This window comes from Dipodomys spectabilis, unplaced genomic scaffold (assembly GCF_019054845.1).
Source record: "Dipodomys spectabilis isolate Male_0828 unplaced genomic scaffold, ASM1905484v1 ptg000089l, whole genome shotgun sequence".
Classification (NCBI taxonomy): domain Eukaryota; kingdom Metazoa; phylum Chordata; class Mammalia; order Rodentia; family Heteromyidae; genus Dipodomys; species Dipodomys spectabilis.
The window spans coordinates 6,278,860-6,300,794 of record NW_024870766.1 but is presented as its reverse complement, the minus strand read 5'-3'; the positions used below and the strand labels follow the sequence as shown (position 1 = coordinate 6,300,794).

General features: G+C 35.6%; 2 protein-coding genes across 2 annotated transcripts in view; one reads left to right on the top strand and one right to left on the bottom strand.

Moving 5' to 3' along the window:
- The window catches only part of Znf804b (zinc finger protein 804B), a 467,791-nt gene that overhangs the window by 11,144 nt on the left and 434,712 nt on the right, over positions 1 to 21,935 (top strand). The window lies entirely within an intron of this gene.
- On the bottom strand, positions 11,603 to 12,352 carry Tex47 (testis expressed 47). The gene has a single exon (XM_042684751.1). It carries the CDS (start codon positions 12,350 to 12,352, stop codon positions 11,603 to 11,605), a length of 750 nt encoding a protein of 249 aa, XP_042540685.1.

Here is a 21,935-nt window from a genome sequence, read left to right as displayed (position 1 = left end):
TGTGTCCCATAGTAAGACCCAAACATACGATTTCCAAAATAAAAAGAGCCCTTGCATAAATTCTCTTCTTCCTTGCTCTTCTTCCAATAACCTATAATTGATGTTTAAGAATATTCTTTAATCCCTCCACAGATAAATTGGCTAATTTTCATTCCTCCCATTCCAGTTTTCTGCCAAGGAATGCAAATATTTCTAAAGAAAGAACCTTTTGGTTAATGGCATTAAGCATTGTGAGAAATGGAGGAGCTACTAATGAAAATAAACATTCCCTTGTCTGCCCCAATGCCATGTGCAGTCTAGCATGGAAAATACACACTAAACAGATAACTTATGTGGTTTCTTGTCTTTCTGATCATGTATTCTAGATTGGGGAGAATTTGGCTGATTTGAGTTCAAGGAAAGGAGAGACTTTCTGTGATTGACCCCTTTTCCTGAATCTGGAATGAACACATGAAATAAGGTTGCTAAATTACAAGAAGAATGTATGGTGCCTTTCTTTCAACAAAGTCAAGCTAGATTAGCCTTTCGAGCTCTTTTCCCTCCATTACTGTCTAAATGAGGTAATATTGCAGATTTTTAGCTCCTGCAGGAGACTTAATGAATTACAATTTCTGAGATGGTGCCCACTTTAAACAAGCAACCTAAACAACTATTGTGCCTATTAAAGTTATGAAATTATGAAATATGAACCCATAATGCTCAGTGAGGTCCGAAACAGAGGACGGCTTCATTACGTGCTTATTCCTTGTCAGCTCCTTTGTCCATTATTGTTCCTAGGAATATTACTTGTGAGATGTGGTGACTTAGGTAGAAATCACTCCTTTTCATCCAGAAGTATTGAAGTTGGTGAAATGAGCCTTTCAGATGTAACTCATACAACTCTGTCAATTTGGTCATTCATTCTAACTTAGTTAATTAGCGTGGACAAATGTACATGCTGGGTGAAATTACAGTATGATACAATACTATTAAAAATTTACATCTATGGAAGTTAACATGTTGGTATAAGGAACTAATATTCTGATGTTTCCTTTAGTTAAAAAACATGTAATTAGCAATCATAGAGATAATTTCTGAGAACCCAAAGGCTTTAAAAAACACACAACTCAAAAATGAAGAAAACAATATTTGATGATTTATCTCATATTAAACCACAAATAATATTGTGACTTGAGAATCCTAAAAGATCTCTTCATAAGAAGGTATAAAATTTATATTGTTTCCTTCCCATTATGTTCTTTAGTCTTACTTTATCATGTACTTATAGGAAAGAATATTAAAAATGTATTCTTATAGTTTAAGTGACAAGGGACAGAGGTATTCCTATATTATTCTTTAAATAAAAAAAATAAAAACATTAGAAACATATGATAGGTCAAGAAACTGACAAATAATACATTTTCATCATCTTAGAATTTGAAGTCTTTGAAATAATTACTCCTTCACACACTAATCCACCTAATTACAATGTTGTGATTACTTTCTGATATTCACATTGTTTCTGAAAACTTTAAATAGGGTGTCTATCATGCAAATTAATGAAAGTAAATTAATGTATTAGCACCCAGTTATCTGAATTGGTACTTAGCATTAATCAAAGGATAACTCAGATTTCTCTAAAAGATATTAAGAGCAGTTGCAAAAGCTTGCTTCTAACTAAAGACTTAGCCTGTACTCTAAGTACAAGAAGATGCTCTGGAATATCTTCATATTCCTCCTTGCTGCTGCACAAGCATTATGTATCAGTAGCTTGACTAATTGTTCTGGCATTCCTGACGTCTTCCTGGGCTGGTAGTCAGAATTCAAACCATGTTATATCCTTGTTGCAAAACTCATTCTCATAACTGAATTATGGAAAGCACAAACTTTCAGTCCATACTCCAAACTTGGTTTAATTAAAAAATGTTTATGGAGTTACTGGTTATTTTGATTAATTGCTTAACTCATTTAATACTTGAGTGATCAACCACTTTTTCCAGGTAACAGAAATAAATCTCAGATGCTAAGCAACTTTCCCAAGACTACAACTAGCCAGCAGAAAATCTGATCTATGGACACAATTCTTCTAATGGGAAACCTAGGATTCTTTTTACCTTGGTTTGAAGAAGGCCATTCTGTGTAGAAATCAATTGCTCTAATGCATGGTGGAAACACAAAATATTTTACTTAAATGAAACCAAATAATTGACCAGAAAGATTCAAGGGTAGAAAATGTAACTAGGACTTAACTAGGATTGAGAAATAGGATCAAGAGCTCAAGTGAGTGTTTCTCTTTTGTTTCTAGATGTCTTTGCTCTGCTTCTAACTGTAGTTTCCTAACTTGCTGTCTTACAACTGAGCTTTCTCTGATTCTTATAAATATGACTTTTAGCATGTGAGTGTGTGTGTGTGTGTGTGTGAGAGAGAGAGAGAGAGAGAGAGAGAGAGAGAGAGAGACAGAGAGACAGAGAGACAGACAGAGAGACAGAGAAACAGAGACAGAGAGTGTGGTGTTTAGTAGAGCAGGATGGGAAAGAGAAGTTAGATGAAAGAAAGAATAACAGTACAGTGTCATAGAATCTGTGGCCCACTGAGGGAGCTTTAGATAGACATGCTCTAAGAAGGTTCATGAAAGCTTCTGTGAGAAAGAGATCAGAATGGAGGGGAAAAGTAGAGATATGGTCAGCACTATTTCTGTAAATACTTACTTGTACTTCATTGTGTTAATTTGATAATTAAATCTCTAGTTTTCCCATTTTATGAATCTTAATGGCTTTATGTATGTATATTGAACTGACATAATTACATATACATAAATAAGTATATGATAAATATATATATACTAATATCTATGTCAACAATTATAAATATGCACATGTATATATATATATATATATATATATATATATATATATATATAAAGCATTTTCTTCCTGTTAGTCAACTGTAAGTCATCTTCATGAAAGATAACTTGGCACCTTTTACAACACAGAGGGGAAAAATTTTCTGTTATTTGTGCATATATATATATTTCATTTGAGTCTTCTGTCAGAACATCCCTACCTCATTTACTATTACTCATTTCAAAATCATATTAAATCAAAGCCCTAACTACTTTTTTCAATTCAAGAAACATTGTCATTCTTATCAAAAGGCTCAAAGTACAAATGTCAAAATGATAATTAGCTCCTTTTCATGCGGTGAAAGGAAGACAGGTGCTGAGGAAATCACCCCATGTAAAGATAATGTTGAGTACACTGGATCATACTTATGTCGTGGTTTTAAAAGAAGTATTTAAAATAAGTAGTTTTTACTTCTTGTCCATCACTTAGTGACCCCATACCTAAAAATTCAGTCTAATGGCCAAGTGTCTCATGTGTCAAGTATAGAAACATTAAATGACTTCATGCTGCTGGGGTTCTGTGAGGCTTCAGGAAGTAACTAGCAACAAGTAGATTTTTGGGGGTGGGGGGATATGGTACCAAGAGCAATACAGTCTAGCCTGGTTTCACCAAGAGGCGTAACAAAGTTTTATGTTCCATTTAGCAACTGCCTCCTATCTGTTAGCACTAGGATTTTGGGAATGTTTCTATTTGATTCACTTTCCTCACAGAGTTTTAGATATTCAGATATTTAACGCTTCCCTGGCTCTGTTGCTTGTATGGTATTAGTATATGTAACAAAGAGAGAAGAAAGAAAATAGTTGTGTTCATTAAAAGTAACTTTTAAAAAGAGATAATACTCATTGGTGAAAGAGGGTAATGGATAATGGGTTTCTTATGCTACTCTTTTTTGAATAAATTTTTAGAGAGAGAGAGAGTCAGAGAGAGAGAGAGCAAGAGAGAAACAACCGTAGTGAATGTTAATAACAAGCAAATGCGCCTAGAAGTAGATGAGGTTTGATTACCTCTATTACCCTCCCAAACTTAAGGCATATTAATTTGTTTTAGAGGGTTACCTCAACATAAAAGATGATAGAAACATAAAGTGTAATGGGAAACAAAAATAAATAAGTTGGAAAACTTTCCAAGTCCACTTGAGTAATTTCAGTTGAACTATTTTGTGAATTGTCCAAATATTTTTGCGATACATGCCATGTTAGATGTATTTATAGACAAGTTTAATCAATATTTACTACATAAATAAATGTTTCATGAATTTACAAATTACTTTAGATTATCATATGGTTCTTATATAGTTATTTTTTGGAAATTTGAGATTTGGTTGCGAGTTACAATTTGCTAGCTTGCTCTAACTGGGCAAAGGAAGTGACCTGGTTCATATTTTAGAGCAAAATTTACAAAGGTTAAACCATGAAGTAAATACACCACACAACCTAATCTATATTATCATCTAATTATAATTATACTACTTTTCTGCAAAACAGAAATTATTAGTGCAGTTATTTACCTAAACAAATGTCTCTTGTTAAATCATTCCATTCTAGAGATTGCACATTGTTACTGGAAACTGAATTGGGCTTTAGGTTTTCTTTTTAGTAAGGCTTTAAAAATACTGAGAGACTTTTATGTGCTCTAATCTTTTTTTCAAATTTGCTGTTCACAGTCAGCTTTTCGAAATACAGTGTACAGATACTCTGTTTCTTCATTCCAACTTCACTACTCAACCTGATGGATGTGCTTCTTCCTTTAACACACTGCACATGTCAACTCTTTCCAAGTTACTGATAACCTTGACATTAAAGCTACTTTTTAACAAATGGCTCTTTTTTGCTTTACTTTGAAGCAGCAGTTGATGCTATGGAGTACTCTTTCAATGACTCTCTCTTCTGCGACTTGTCTAGAATCACCTGATCTATTTTCCTTCTCAGCTTCTGAGCAATTTACAATGAATAGTGCCTTCGTAGATTTCTTTTTAGGTGCTTGTCCTTCCTCATATTAGCTTGTCTCAGACTCAGAGTTTTATTTTTATCTGTTTACCTATCTATCTAATTACCTATCTCTATCATTTATCTATTCATTTATTTCAGTGTTAAGTATGAAATCTAGAGCCTCTTGAAGGCTTTAAGCACTGTACTACTGGATTACACTCCAGGACTCAAATTTCGTCTGTTCCAACCTGATTTTTTTGTCTGCTCCTTCAGTTTATTTGAACTGGTAATAGCACCACTCTTGAGTCCCCAGTCAATCTATGAGCTGAATTTTCAAACTTTCCCCTCTTTGTCAGAACCTCTGAGATTGTGATAAACATTGAGCATTTTATTGGATAGTTTTATACTGTTATTCGGAGACATCTGAAATTCAGCAGGTTCAAAGTAGAAACCATCCTTTCATTCCCTATACAACTTAAACTGTTGCTTTTCTAGTATCCTCTACCTTAGGGAATGCACCTCCACTGGATGGGTGTTTCCTCATTGATTTCATCAAATCTTCTACTTTCAATAAAATTACAAGCTATTGACCTAATTCTAGATTCTCTTCACTTCTATATATCCCCGCCATCTTTATAAGACATAAGAGGATGCGTTCTCTGCATAGACTTCTATTATCTATTTCCCTATTGTTATAATCTCTTAAGTGGTGTATCTTCCCAGTATAATTACAGAGTTCCTGTCCCATCTTTTCTTGTCAATTCAAATGGGTCCTTCTAATCCACAACTGATCATGGAATTTTTCTTCCTGATTGAAATGAAATGTTCCATTCCTCTTGAGATAGTCATATTTTTTATATAGCTGTCATCATTCTCCTTCTAATTCAAGTCCTGTCTCTGGGAAATTCTTTCAATCCCTCTATTGTATACATGATAGTGTATATAATATTATGTAATATATATAACATACATACATAGACATACAGTGGCATTTCCTTGAACTTATTAAAATTTGGAAAATACTTATACTGAAACTTGTATATACACTGTGGTAACAAATTTTTTATGTTTGTTTTGTTTCCTTTAGTGTGTCTGGGATGGAAGGAAAGGGACTGCTTTTTGGGACAAAAGTTGTATTTGTTTTGTTCGTGACTATACATACAAGACCTAACAATAAGCCTGCCACATTTTTGGTCTACGCTTGCTGAGTATATAAATGCAGATAAAGAATAAAATTCAATATCTATTAGGTTGTTCTGATACCACCCTGTAAAAACAATTGTAATATGGCAACAAAGCCTACAATTTCACCACAAGTGGAATAGAGGATATACCAATGAATTTGGGAGTACCATCTGGAACCTTGAGTTAGTTAATTCCACAGTTCTTCATTTATGGTTGTCACTATATACTAGGTTGGTAATATGCAGTATTTAATTAATGTCTTGAATGACTTCATTTAACTAAGGGAAAGATTTGGGCTCAAAAAGTACTATGTATTTCACTTGTGACCATTGAATGGAGATACAAGACTATGGAGAGTTGTGGTAGTAAATACGTTGCACACTGAATAGTCCTTGAGACAACTTTTCCTTATTTTAATTTATTTAAAACTAACAAACTGCTTTAATTCGTCTTCCTTAGAAGTTATTTTCTTATGTCCAAAAATATTTATTTACACATAGCCAACATGTAATCTATGCTTAATGTAAAAGAATCAATATTTCATCCAAAGCTATTAATAATGAAAATATTATGCTTTCAATTAATGTCATATTGCACACATCATTGCACATTATAGAGGTAATAATAATAGAAATATCAAACAAAATTGTTCTTATAAATATGTTTCCTGCCTTAAGAATGGTTCCATTTTGTATAACTTCAAAAATTAATTTACTGAACATGTAATAGTACTAGTTATATTATATATCATAATATGTAAATATATACATTAAAGTTTCCTATCCATTTTTGCACTGAACTGGAGACAGTCCATTTTATTGTGATTAATGTTTTCTTGTGAAAACATTGGTACTACCAGTAGGGTGGATCAGTATTATTTTAGACATTTAACTTGCAAATTTGAATGCAACCAGCTTTGTATCCAATTTATAGATACTTTACATATACTTATAAAAGGTATGTAAGAACATATACAATTTATTCTATTTTAAATAAACACACATATACACATGCACACACACACACTATACACACACATGGTAACTGCTTACAGATGGTGGTGAAGGAGATAAAAGTGTAAGTAAACAGCAGCAGTATGACAACAGACCTGCTAAATGTTATTGGGAACTACATATAATGAGCACAGTAAAGTTTTCCTTGAGTTTGCTGGTCTTTAGAGAGAAAATTGAACTTTCAATTGATTGTAGATTTTAGTAAGGGAGGAAAGCTTGTTAAAGGCAAAGAGAGGAGAAACATTATGGAACAAAGAGTGAGAAAGGAGAAAGGAAACCACAGATTAGGCTGAGTAATGGGGGAAAACAGGAATCACAGATTCAAAGTTTTGCATATTTTAATCAAATTTTGCTGTTATTCTTGAGTGAAATGGAACCCATTGAAAAATTTTGATTAGAATGAAAATGTGGTTGCAGACTTTCTATATGGCAGAATCTTTGCACCATTATTTCATGGAACTGCAATAAACACTCTTAAAACACACAGTTATCACACTCATTTTGTAGATAAGAAACAGGTGCAGAAGGGTAAAGAAACAAATTAGAATTCTACAATGTACCAACTTTATCTTTCAACAACTTGACAGTAGCGGTTGCTTTCTTAGCCTGTCTGTATAATGTCTTCATATTTTGGTTTTTCTGGTAGTTAACAAGAGATAAGAGTCTCACAGACATTCCTGCCAGGGCTGACTTTTAACCAAGATCCTCAGATCTCAATCTCCTGAATAGTTAGGATTGGAGGCATGAGCCAACAGCTGTCGTATATTTTGATAGCTTAGGAAATAGAAGAGTAAAAAAGAGAAGGAGGAGGATGGAGTGAGTGAGAGCCCTAAAAGTAGTTTGAGACAGAAGTATGGGATGGATTGATTGTCAGTGACAATAAGAAAGGCAGGAACCTCTGATTTTCAGATTTTGGATTTGCAGTTGTTTGAAGAGTGTCTATTTTACATCAGCTATTCTGCAAATGGTGGACAGAGATAGAGCAGAAAGTAACAGGTAAGGAAAGAAATAGAATGATACATTCTATTTCTACTATGTGAAGATGGAGCTGACTCTGAGTGGAAGTAATGAGGTTCTACATAAAGACTAAAGAACAAGAGGACTCTAGCCCAGTACTGAGAAACAATTAAATCCAAACTTCCTAACCATAGTCATAATGTCCTACATCTTATATCCTTGGCTTCCTTTCACAACCATATTTTTCTCCTAATTTTATTGCTTCAGCTATTCTTCTTTCTGTCCTTCAAGCAGAATAAAGTTACTACTACTCTTGTATCATTGCATTTGCTATTCTTCCTTCTAGAATATTCTGACTTTATATCTCATTTTAGCATAAATATTGCCAAATAATAATACTCCATGAAAAAAATCCAATGTTTCTACTATTAGAACTAAGAATTTTAGAGGTCACCTTGGAAATTTTCCTCTCAAATACTAGTTAAGTTATTCTTTATAAAATCTATCACCTTCCTAAAACACGTCAATCAATTATAAAATAACCATAGATAATCAACGGGGAAGTCTGCTGTCAAGTACTCAAATAAAACCAAAAATGACTATAATAGTATAAAACAAATTGTATGTTCAGTGTTCATGATTATTTATGAATATCTCTCCATTATAATGTAAAAATTGAAGAATGCACGTTCACAATGTTAAATATTGTTTTCTTTTTGGAATAAGTTATGAACTAATTTTTTAAGGAAATTATATCTTTCATTGAGTTGAAAGTTACCGTATGAGTTCTAAGGTTTAATGATATGCTTGGACTTCATCAACTTGTATTATATTTGGAATGTATGAATATGTGATTCCGCATTTTATCGAATGTACTGTGTATCAAGCACACACCGCTAAACAAATCTTCATTAAAGGTTATTAAAAGTAAGCTGAGGAAACATCTAAATAATGCATTGGACCTTGAATGCAATTTGTGTTTCTCCATAGAGACAGAGTCATATATATATATATTGGGTCCTGTCGTGGGGCCTGAACTCTGTGCCTGGGTGCTGTCCCTCAGCTCTTCAGCTCAAGGTGAGAGCTCTACCACTTGAGCCACAGCACTGCTTCCGGCCTTTTTTTTTCTGCTTATGTGGTGTTGAGGAATCGAACCCAGGACCTCATGTATGCAACGCAAGCGCTCTACCACTGAGCCACCTTCCCAGCCCCAGAATCATATTTTTTAAAATATGTTCAGTGACAATAAATCTTACTTTCAGGGTGAATGTGTATTTAAAAACAAATATTGCTACAAGTGAATATGAAATGGAAAAGTAACTAGTTTAGAGTATGTGTTATGTTGTCTAATGATAAAAACTTAGATGAAAGTCAAGCTAGGAATAGAGGCATTGGCCTGTAATCCCAGCTATGAAGAAGCAGGGTGAGGAGCATCAGAGTCCTTTGTGGGTAAGAAAAAAAGCATAAGGATCTATATGTAAAACAAAAGAAAAGCAAAAGGTCTGGGTCACTTGCCACATAGAATGTTTGCCTATTAAACATGAGGAGCTGAGTTCAATTCCCCACTACCAAGTATATAAAAATGTTCATATTATAAATTTAGCTGCCATAAGAGCCATCAAATATTGTTTCAATGGTATTATCATTAGAATAAGTATAAATCTCCATAAAGTGATTACTGCAAAAAATTGGTTTTGTTTGAATATTGTACACACTGGAATGAACAAATAAATACATTTATAGTTTTAAAAATATTCATTTTGAATTTATTTTCATAGTAGATCTTAATGAGTTGTTTAGACCCAAATGATAGTATGCTAGTTAAGTTGATAAGGTTATCATTTAGATATGTTAAGTATCTTTCTCCAAAAAGGATTGATTGCTAATGATTTTTTTTTTCTCAATGAATGTTTTCTGCTAGTATCCTCATCAAGAAAGCTAATGGACTAATTAAAAGCTCTATGTTAGATACGTTCACAATGTTGGGTTAAATGTTGGATAGATTCACACCTTATGATTGCTTGTGTATCTAGTGATAAGTACAGTGATTGTCCCATTAGTAAATTCTTATAGATGTGCAATAAACACTTGTACCTAATGAACATTTGGTACATATGACTGGATAAGCAATGATGAAAGTAGTTTGTGTACATGTTGTTCCAGACAACTGCATAATCATCTACCCCAAAGAGTGGCACTTATGTTAATAATAACTTAGGTTAATAATAGGCACTTAGGTTGTCCACAAACCCATCATGAAAACAGGAATCAGGTTGAAGAGCTCATCTTTATTCACGACAATGTTAATTGGGGTGGCTTGAAATCTCAGACTGACTGGAAGGCCAAAGTCTAAATTCACCTAAAATGATACATGTTTAGTGGATGATTTTGGTTGTTGCCTGGTAAATTGTTGTTCAGAGTGTTGTCTAGAAACTGTGTAGACTGCCTGGTATTTGGGTTTCGAGAGCTATTATTCATGTGGACTCAACCTCAGAGGTCATACACCATTACTCCTATGGAACTTGATTGGTTAAGGCAGTCACTGAATTCTGCATGATTTTAAGAGGGGAATTTAAGAAGCATACAGGATTTAAGAGGAATATGAAAGTTGTATTGCAAGAATTGCAATGTAGGATTAGGTATCTCTGGCATGACTAGTTTTGGAAAATATGCGATAATTTTGTAAATAGTAATTTAAATTTTATCCATAAACCACTCCTTTAATAGGTGATCTTGAAAAGACTATTTCCAAACAAAAATCACCCTGTTATAAAGTGATTCTGTCTGATCCCAATGGACATTTTTCATTTCCTATAAAATCTCTTTGTAGGATGCAGAAATAACCTAGTTTATCTTACATAGAATCATTAGACATGAGATTTTAATGTGGCCAGCAGTAGTGTCTTCTGTGTATCCTGTCGTACGCTAGAGCCTGGCAAATGTTCATCCATAGAAGTGATCAGTAACTAATTGTTACATAAAGGAATACAATGACCATCTGATCATGGATCTTCTAGCTGTTTCAAAAAGCTATTATCTTATTTTGCTTTGCAATTATTCAATATTATTGATTATATAGGCTATAATAGGTAATCGCTGGAGCCATTTTTGTTTTCTGACTACAAGAATTATAGACTAATTACTTCCTTAAGTATGTTCTGGAAGCTTCCTACTCCTATAGTAGCAATCATATGACATTACATCATGCCATTATTGCTTTGACATATGCTCACATCTAACTTTAGGTTGCAAGCAACACGAGGATTGGAACATTCTCTTAAAAGTTCTATCCCACAACACTGTATTTCAGCTGTGTGATATGATATGCTCATCAAATGATAAGAAAATGGTTGAGAATTTAAATTGTGTTGGTCCCTTTTCTTTAAAATTTAAATTATTCCATTAAAAATGATGGAAGTTACTGGGAATTTATTAAACCCATCCATCTTAACATAATATGTTAAAATGAAAATCAGAAAAAAACCACATTTTAACTCTAAAGATTGATATATTACCTGTGTGTATATTGTAATGTTCTTTCTACCAAAAAAAAAAAAATAGAAAAGAGTAACTTTTTCCTTTCATTTAAGTAGCACACATTTTTGCAAGCGATCTAAAGCCATCCTCTCTGTCAGTCTTAGAAATGGGAAGGAGCTGGCCATACCACCTCAGAATCGAATGTGACATGGATGGGTTTACTGTACATGTTCAGGAATGTTTCTGGATCCACTAGTTCTTCTGCTCTGCATAGGTACTTTATGATTTGTTCTGGGAGAAGTAGGTCAGGGGCAACGAGGTGTAAGTTATCACCTGGTCCTTTGGCACCCACTTTAACTGTCTTGAAGAGGTAGATCCCCAGTTTATGAGTCAGGGTGAGGAAGTCAGTGAGGACCTCATTTAGGGAGAGTGACTGAGTCACGTCATCAAGATAGATAACCGGCACTTTTACGATGGAAATATGCCAGTGCTGGAAAATCCTTGTTGGGATATCATGAGACACCGTTACAATTTTTACATTTTGGATCAAGAACTCTTCATCATTTTTCACATGGTTCACATAATCTAAGAGAATTCGAAGAAGTGTACCATTAGAGCTCTCAAGGATATGCAGAAGGGAAGTTGGGTAAATGAGCAACAATCCAGTTACTCCTTCTCCTACGTGATATTTTAAAATGGTCTGGAATGCTTGCTCATAATAGTCCGATATTGCTTCTTTGTCCACGTTTTCTTGTATGCTGGCGACTAGAAATATCCTATCAAGGAGGAATTTCTTCATCTGTAGTCTTTGTTTCTCTTCCTGAAGGTGCAAATAATTGCTTCGGGGAACTTGTGGTGCTATAGAGTCCAGGGGATGACCCTTTTTACTGCCCTTCCGCGTGTGGGCCATGGAAGATGTGATGAGTCCTATTTATTCTCCTAGATGATTCCAGTTACTAGGTCATCGCCATAGTTACATTATCAGGACATCTCTTCTCAAATGATTTCTTCTGACCTCCCCCAAAAGAAAGCAAGTGTCAGTTTATCAAGTGTTACTGAATAAAAAAAATTCCTTCCCAGTGTTTGTTCATAAACTATGTCTTTGAAATGAATGTTAAAAAGGAAACTCAAGTTACATCATTTTTCTATTTACAATTGGCTATCATATGCTAGCAAAAGAGAATAAACTTCCCAACCTAATATAATGCTGATTGAATACTGTTTTGTCCAGTACTGTCTCTTTTTGAAAAATGGGATTTTTATGGTAATTCTTTCAAATTAAAAAATAGATTTAACTGGATTTTAAAATTAAAAAATAAATCGGAGGTTTCCTTGGTTTTAATTAGCTGATTCAACTTGTACTTGGGACACAAGAAGTAAATAGTGTTGCTTGAATAACATCAGTGTACTGCAAGGTTTAGATAGAAAACATGTTTTTTCCCCCATAAATGAGTCTCCTCTTTTTAAATTTTGATTAAGGTTTAAGTAAAAACATTATTATTCTAATTTGAGTTGACCCTCTCAGAAATGTCACTCCAACTCCCCATCCCCCACCGCCACTGCCCCAGGTAATCTATTTGTCCTTTCTTTCTTCAAGGGCACTATGGTTTACCTGTCCTTAAAGTCCACCATGCTTCCAACTGCCATCTATAGTCACCCTGTAGTTCTCAACTCCAAAGGTAGTTAAAGGGCCAGAATGTCAATAGCATTAAAGGACCAGAGTATAGTAGCAACTCACATTTCTTAACTTAAAGGAAGTAGCCAACAAACACCTCAACACTACTGTGAAGGCAGTGACCTTGTCTTTTCTTAGATAGCATTTTGTTAACCCAGTACACATATTCATCAGCCAAGTGGTAGACCTGAGCATGTTCATCTCCTTTTACACTTAGGAAAGAAACACCTTCTTAGCTATACTAATGCACTAATTAAAGACTATTAGAACACACTAAATTTGTTTAATGGTGAGCAGTTACAAGAAACTTCTACAATAGTGTTTGGATTGATTTAATGTATTATAGGCATAATGGTTTTTATAAGTAGAATCCTATTTACTTTGGAGGCATATGCATGTTGGAGGACTGTTGTGTGAGGCTAGACTTAGGCAAAAGACTGGAGGCATGGCTCATGGGATAGAATGCCAGCAAATACAGGGATCAGAGTTTAAACCCCTGGACTGTGGGGGGAAAAAGAAGAAAGAAAAAAAGAAAAGTCAATAACAATGTTATTAGATGTGGGAAAGTAACCTTACTATACTGTTAGTGGGAATGTAAATTAGTACACTAATTCATACAAAAGTTTACTTAAAAATGCAAAACTTGAGCTAACATAAGACCCCTGATATATTGTTCCTGGGAATATCCCAAAGACTATAAGTCAGAATGCAACAGAGATAACTGCATTACTAAGTTCATCATGGTATAAAGGCCCCATAATGGAAGCAGCCCAGTGCCTGTCAGGTGATGAATGGATTAAGAACATGTGTTGTTGGCCTTTTCTGCTTGTCCAGACATACATTAGTTATTGCAAATAAAGGAAACCATGGGACCTATGTTTCTTTGGGCCTGGCTTAAAGATGATGTTAAGTGAAATGAACCCCAAGATAGGGACACAAGTGGTTTTTTTTTCTTTCTTGCTATTGTTTTTAACATATTTATAATGTACCATGTGAATTTTTTATTTCTTTGTATGTTCCTCTCCCACGGCATAACCCCTGTTTTCACTGTATTTGGTGTCAGTGCCCTGCATCTTGTATATAGACTTCACTAATTTGGTTAGAAGAAGGGAAAAACAGAATGCTTAAATAAGGATACAGGCTGACCCATTGTAACAATGAGATGTACAAGACACTATGTTGGAAAATGAACTTTACAATTTAGGCGGGAGGGAGGGAGGGAGTGTAGTTGTGGAGGTGGGAGGGAAGAGAGGGATGGTAGGGGAAAAACAAAGGAGGAGGTAACAATGCTTGATAAGAAATGTACTCATGACCTTGCTCATGTAACTGTAACCCCTCTGTACAGTATTTTCACAATAAAAAACGTATTAAAAAAGAACATGTGCTGTGTGAATGCAGTGGGATATTTTTCAGCTAGAAAGAATGAAATTATGTCATTTACAGGAAATGGATGGACCTGGAGATGTTCGTCTTAAGTGAAACAAGCCACATTGGAAAAGACAAATGCTGCATGCTTCCTCTCATATATTGGTTCATAAACACAAACAAAACATAGACTAACTGATAGATAAAGGTTAACTCAAACAGAGGACTAAACAGGGAGGCAGAGTTGAAGAAATGGGGGACAAAGGATGGTGTGATGAATATCAAAATACGTTATAAGGATGTGTAAAAATATAATAACATCTAATTCCACATTTTTTTAAAATTTGAGCATTTGCACAATGGAACAGAGAGTTTAAAATCTGATTGTATCCATGTAGGATGGGGTTGAATATATTTGTTATGGGGCATAGTGACATCTGTTTGTGTTTGTGGGTATAATGTCTGCAATATCAAATTATTACCTGGGCACTAGTGGCTCATGCCTCTGTAATCCTAGCTATTCAGGAGGATGAGTTCTGAGGATCACAGTTCAAAGGCAACCCATGCAGGAAAGTCTGTGAGACTCTTATCTCCAATAAATCACTCAGAAAAAGCCAAAAGAAGCTCAGAGACAATGCCCAGGCTCTGAGTTCAAACACCAGGATAGGAAAAAAAAGAGGTTATTTAAATTCAATTTATATGTATTTAAATACATATATATGTATATAAATGTATTTGAATGTGACTTTTATATAATCTAGATATAAATCTATCATACTTAAGAAATACCTGAAAGTGACAGTTTTTTGGTTTGACTTAATATATTCAGAAAACGTAGTTTTTACTACCATAAAAATATGCCATGCATGCCACAAAATATTTTCCCATTTCTTTTTTTTAATTTTTTTTTATTTATTTTATTTTATTTTATTTGAAAACATACTGTACAGAGGGGTTACAATTACATGGGCAGGAAAATGCATACATTTCTTACCAAGCATTGCAGCCTCCTCCTTTGTTTACCCTTCACCTCCCTTCCCAGCCTCCCCCCTCCCCCCCACCCAAACACACCCCCCCTCCCTCCCCCCCACTGACATTGTAAAGCTGGTTTTGACATGACCTTTTGTACTTCTCATTGTTGCAATGAGAATTCAGGTCCACCTGAATCCTTAAACGACTTGTTTGTCCCCGTCTCCTCCACATGTTATACTGACATCAAATATAGTGAAAGCGGGGGTTACACTGTGGGGGAGGGACATACAAAGCAACAAAGAAATAATATTATAAATGCGTTAGAAACACATGCATGAATGAAACAAAAACATTAAAATACATATTTGAGGGTTCGTTTTCCTAACATCACATTCTCTGACTTTTTCCGCTTGACTCATACCTATACTAGATATTGCAAATAAGGGAAACCATGGGACCTATGTTTCTTTGGGCCTGGCTTACTTCACTTAATATAATTTTTTCCAAGCCTTTCCATTTCCTAACAAATGGGGCAATGTCATTCTTTCTGATGGAGGCATAGAATTCCATTGTGTATATATACCACATCTTCTTGATCCATTCATCTACTGAGGGGCATCTGGGTTGGTTCCATATCTTAGCTATGGTAAATAATGCTGCAATAAACATAGTTGTGCTGGTAGCTTTAGTGTGGCCTTGTTTGTGGTCATTTGGGTAAATGCCCAAAAGTGGGATTGCTGGGTCATTGGGGAGCTCTATATGGAGTCTTTTGAGGAACCTCCATACTGCTTTCCAAAGTGGTTGAACAAGTTTACATTCCCACCAACAATGAAGTAAGGTTCCTTTCTGTCCACATCCCCTCCAGCATCTGTTGTTGTTAGAGTTCTTGATTTTTGCTGTTCTAACTGGAGTGAGGTGATATCTCAAGGTTGTTTTGATTTGCATTTCTTTTATGGCTAGGGATGTTGAACATTTCTTCATGTGTCTATTGGCCATCCTTCTTTCTTCTTCAGAGAAGCTTCTCTTTAGCTCTTTCGCCCACTTACTTATTGGGCAGTTGTTTCTTTGAGGATTTGTTGTTGGGTGGTTTAATTTTTTGAGTTCCAAGTATATTTTAGATATGAGACCCTTGTCCGTTGTATGGCTAGTAAAGATCTTCTCCCAATCCGTGGGCTTTCTATTGATCTTGCTAGCTATGTCATTTGCCCTGCAGAAGCTCTGCAACCTTATACAATCCCATTTGTCCAGCCTTTCTTTGATTTGTTGTGTTTCCGGGTCTCTATTCAGAAAATTTCGGCCTGAGCCGAGGAGACCCAGGGTTTCTCCTATTCCATCCTGTAATGTTTTCAGAGTGTCTGCTTTGAGTTCAAGGTCTTTGATCCATTTGGAGTTGATTCTGGTGCAGGGTGATATATAAGGATCTAGCTTTAGTTTTCTACATGTAGTTAACCAGTTTTGCCAGCACCATTTACTGAAGAGGCTGTCTGTCTTCCATTCTATTGTTTTAGCTCCCTTATCGAAGATTAGATGGCTATAGGTCTGTAGGTTCATTTCTGGGTTTTCAATTCTATTCCATTGGTCCTGAGGTCTGTTCTTATGCCAATACCAAGCTGTTTTGATTACTATGGCTTTATAGTAGAGTTTGAAATTTGGTATTGATATTCCTCCAGCAGTGTTCTTTCCGTTGAGGAGCGTTTTTGCTATTCGGGGTCTTTTATTGTTCCATATGAATTTTTGGATTGCCTCTTCTATTTCCTTGAAGAATGAGGGTGGAATTTTGATAGGTATTGTGTTGAATTTGTAGATTGCCTTGGGAAGTATTGCCATTTTCACAATGTTAATCTTTCCAATCCAGGAGCATGGGAGGTTTTGCCATTTTTTAAGTTCTGTGTTGATTTCCTTCTTCAAGATTTTAAAGTTTTCATCATAGAGGTCCTTCACTTCTTTAGTTAAGTTAATTCCTAGGTATTTTATTTTTTGTGGGGCTATTACAAATGGAGTTGCTTTCCTAATTTCAGCCACACTTTTCTCATTGTTGGCATACAGAAAAGCCATTGATTTTGGGGGGTTAATTTTATAACCTGCTACTTTGCCAAAGTTTTGAATCAGCTTAAGTAATTTGGGAGTGGAGTCTATGGGATTCTTTAAATACAAGATCATGTCATCTGCAAAGAGGGAGAGTTTTATTTCTTCTTTCCCTATTTGGATCCCCTTTATGTCTGCATCTTGTCTTATTGCTGTAGCTAGGCATTCTAACACTAGATTGAAGAGAAGTGGAGAGAGTGGGCATCCTTGTCTTGTTCCTGAGTTAAGAGGAAATGGCTTTAGTTTTTCACCATTGAGTATAATGCTGGCTGTAGGTTTGTCATATACAGCCTTTATTGTACTGAGGAATGTTCCATGGATTCCTAATTTTTCCAAAACCTTCATCATAAAGGGGTGTTGGATCTTGTCGAATGCTTTTTCTGCGTCTATTGAGATAACCATGTGGTTCTTATTCTTGCTCCTGTTGATGTGATGAATAATATTAATTGATTTGCGTATATTGAACCAGCTTTGCATCCCTGAAATGAATCCTGTTTGATCGTGGTGTATGATTTTTTTGGATGAATTGTTGAAGTCGGTTGGCCAAAATTTTGTTGAGAAGTTTTGTATCAATGTTCATCAAAGAAATGGGTCTATAGTTCTCTTTCTTTGATGAGTCCCTGCCTGGTTTTGGGATGAGGGTTATGATGGCTTCATAGAATGTGTTCGGTAGTGAGCTTTCTCTTTCAATTTCATTGAAGATTTGGAGGAGAATTGGTGTGAGCTCTGCTTTGAAGGCCTTGTAAAATTCCGCTGTAAAACCATCTGGTCCTGGACTTTTCTTAGCTAGGAGGTCTCTTATTGCTGTTTCTATTTCAATGCTTGATATGGGCCTGTTAAGATAGTTTAACTCATCTTGGTTTAGTTTTGGCATGTCAATATTTGCTAGGAAGAGGTCCATTTCTGTCAAGTTCTCAAACTTATTAGCATACAGTTTTGAGAAGTATTCCCTTATAATGTTCTGAATCTTGGTTGTTTCCGTGGTGATGTTTCCATTCTCATCTCTGAGTTTATTAATTTGGGTGTGTTCTCTTCTTTTTCTGATAAGATTTGCTAAGGGTCTGTCAAATTTGTTAAGTTTTTCGAAGAACCAACTCTTTGTTTTGTTGATTCTTTCTATAGTTTTTTTGGATTCTAATTCATTTAATTCTGATTTAATTTTGATTATTTCTTTCCGTCTACTGGATTGGGGTTTATCTTGCTGCTCTTTTTCAAGGAGGTTTAGATGCGTCATTAAATTGCTAGTTTCAGATCTCTCCAATTCGTTGATGTAGGAGCTCAGAGCTATAAACTTGCCTCTGAGTATTGCCTTTGCTGTGTCCCAGAGGAGCTGGTATATTTGTGTGTTCATTTTTGTTGAATAGCATGAACATTTGAATTTCCTTTCTAATCTCTTCCATGACCCACTCATGATTCAGCAGTGTGTTGTTCAGCCTCCATGTGATACCGGACTTTCTTTGGTGGCTTTTGGTGTTGAGTTCTAATTTTATTCCCTTGTGGTCAGAGAGAATGCAAGGTATAACTTCAATGTTTCTGAATTTAGACAAGTTTGCTTTGTGGCCTAAAATGTGGTCTATTTTAGAAAACGTTCCATGTGCTGCTGAGAAAAACGTGTATTCTGATGCTGCTGGGTGAAATGTTCGGTAAATGTCTGTTAAGTCTAGTTGATCTATGCAGCTGTTTAGATCTGTGGTTTCTCTGTTGAGTTTTTGCCGAGTTGATCTATCTAGTGGGGAGAGTGGTGTGTTAAAATCCCCAACTATTAATGTCTTTGGATCTATATGGGATTTGAGGGAAAGTAGTGTTTCTTTGATAAATTTGGGTGCTCCATTGTTTGGTGAATAGATATTTAGAATTGTAATATCCTCCTGAAGGAGAGATCCTTTAATTAGTATGTAGTGACCTTCTTTATCTCTTTTCACGAATTTTAATTTGAAGTCTATTTTATCTGATATTAGGATTGCAACTCCCGCCTGTTTATGAGGTCCGTTTGCTTGGTAGATTTTGTTCCAGCCTTTAACATTGAAAATGTGTTTGTTTTTATGGGCAAGATGTGACTCCTGCAGGCAGCAGATAGAAGGGTCTTGTTTTTTAATCCAACTAGACAGTCTATGTCGCTTAATTGGAGAGTTCAGTCCGTTAACATTAAGAGATAGGACTGAGAGGTATTTGGGAGTTCCTGCCATGTTATCTACCTTTTTGGGGGCTGCGAAAACTGGGTTCTTCCTATGGTTCTTGGATTCTCAGTTTGGGTGCAGTTTCTTGGCCTTTATTGCGGTCTTGTTGGTTTTCTATGTTTAGGACATCTTTAAGAATCTTTTGTAGGGCTGGTTTGGTGGAGATGTATTGTTTCAATTTTTCTTTGCTATGGAAGGTTTTTATTTGGCCTTCGGTTATGAAGGAGAGTTTAGCTGGGTACAGTATTCTTGGTTGATAGTTGTTTGTTTTTAGGGCATGGCATACATCGTTCCAGGCTCTTCTTGCTTTGATTGTCTCTGCTGAGAAATCTGAGGTGATTCTAATTGGTTTCCCTTTATAAGTGATTACCCTTTTCTCTCTGACAGCTTTAAGGATCTTTTCCTTGGTCTGAGTTGATCCTGTGTGGATTATAATGTGACGGTGGGATGTCCTATTCTGGTCTGGTCTATTTGGGGTTCTAAAGGCTTCTTGTATCTGGACAGGCCTATCTTTTTGCATGTTTGGGAAGTTCTCTGCTAGTATCCTGTTAAACAAATTTCCTAGACGATTAACTTCTGTTTCTAGGTGCTCCTCTACACCCATTATCCTTAGATTAGGCCGTCTGATGGTGTCTTCCAGGTGTTGGATAGAACTATCATATTTCTTGGACTTGTCTTGGATGGTTGTATGTTCTTTCTCTATAATATCTAGGCTGTCTTCAATCCCTGAGATTCAATCTTCTGCATGGTCTAACCTGCTGTCAAGACTCTCTACTTTGTTTTTTATCTCTTTTCCTTCTAGTTGGTCAGCTTTGATGGCTTCAAGTTCTTTGTTGAAGCTCTGTTTTAGGTCTTGTATGAATTTCTTTACTTCCTTAATTTGGTGTTCAGTGTTTGTCCTCAAATCACTTAGTTGATTGGTTATGGTTTCTTTGGGCTCCCATTCCTTCTGTTGGGTTCCATTCAGCATTCCCTTTGTGGTCTCCCTGACTTCCTTCAGCTCTTTGTTAATGGACTCCATGAATGCCTTTAGTGATCTTTGTGTGTTCTCTACCTGGTCTCTCAATTCCTGTATTACTCTTTGATTAGCTTCCTCCCGTTCGTGGGATTCCTGCAGATCTCTTTGAGTGTTCTCAGCCTGCTCACGCCATTCCTCCCTTTCTCTTTGAGTATTCTCAAGTTGTTCACGCAAATCCTGTATCAGTTTTTGAGTAGCTTCCTCACGCTTATGATATTCCTGTATAAACTTCTAGGATGCCTCCTCTCTCTCCCTGTCATGCTCATACAGAGTCCTTTGTACATTGTCAAACTTTTCATTTATCATGTTTGCCAGCAGTGTTTGTAGAGCTGTTTGGGAACTCTCCTCTGGATTATTCATTATTTGTTCTAACCCCTGATTATCAATATTGGGAATTGAGATACCCGAATTTGCCATTTTTCTTGTGTTTTTCCGGCTTACTCTGCCCATTTGAGATGAAGATAGCACCAGTTTTGTGCTAGAACACTATCTTAAGGCAACCATCAACCAAAGTTTGCATTTGTACAGTCAATAGTCTACAGATACAATCTAGTTCAACAGATACATCTATTCGACATCAAACAACTATATGTTAAAGGACTTCGAACCGCAGAGAAGAATTTGGAAAACCAGAAATTATTAGGGTTAGGGAGAGATGTGGGTAAAAAATAGGAATAGATTGGAGTGGGGAGGCACAGGGAGAGTTAACTATGTCCTAATCACAGTGCAGGAAATAGGTTGGGTAGAATGCAAGTAGAGAGAGAGAGAGAAAGAAGAAAGGGAAAGGGGAATGAAAAGAGACCAGAAAAAAAAATGGAAATGTAAAAATTAATGTTATTTTAGAGATTAAAAGACCATCTATTTATAGAGGAATATGAATATGTTGAGAGAAAGGGAGGGACATAGAGGAGATGTGGAAAACTTTAAAAAAATGCTTAAAATATTATATAGGTATAAAGAGGTAGTACTGCTATTAATGAATTTAAGTCTCAGAGGTTTTGAATTGAGTAATAAGTTTGTGGGTTAAGTGTGTACACAATGGGGGGTAGGGTCTACTGGTTAACTATGGGTTTATCTGAGGATGTGCAGGACAAGAGTTAAGTCACATAAAGAAGAACAAAGAGGAAAAGATGGAAAGGATAGGAAAGTGAGAAGAAAAGATCAGAAGTTCAGTAGAGCTAGACAAAAAACAAAAAGATAA

Coding starts and splice junctions, on each gene's coding strand:
- Tex47 (XM_042684751.1), bottom strand. CDS start 12,352: ATGGCCCACACGCGGAAGGGCAGTAAAAAGGGTCATCCCCTGGACTCT.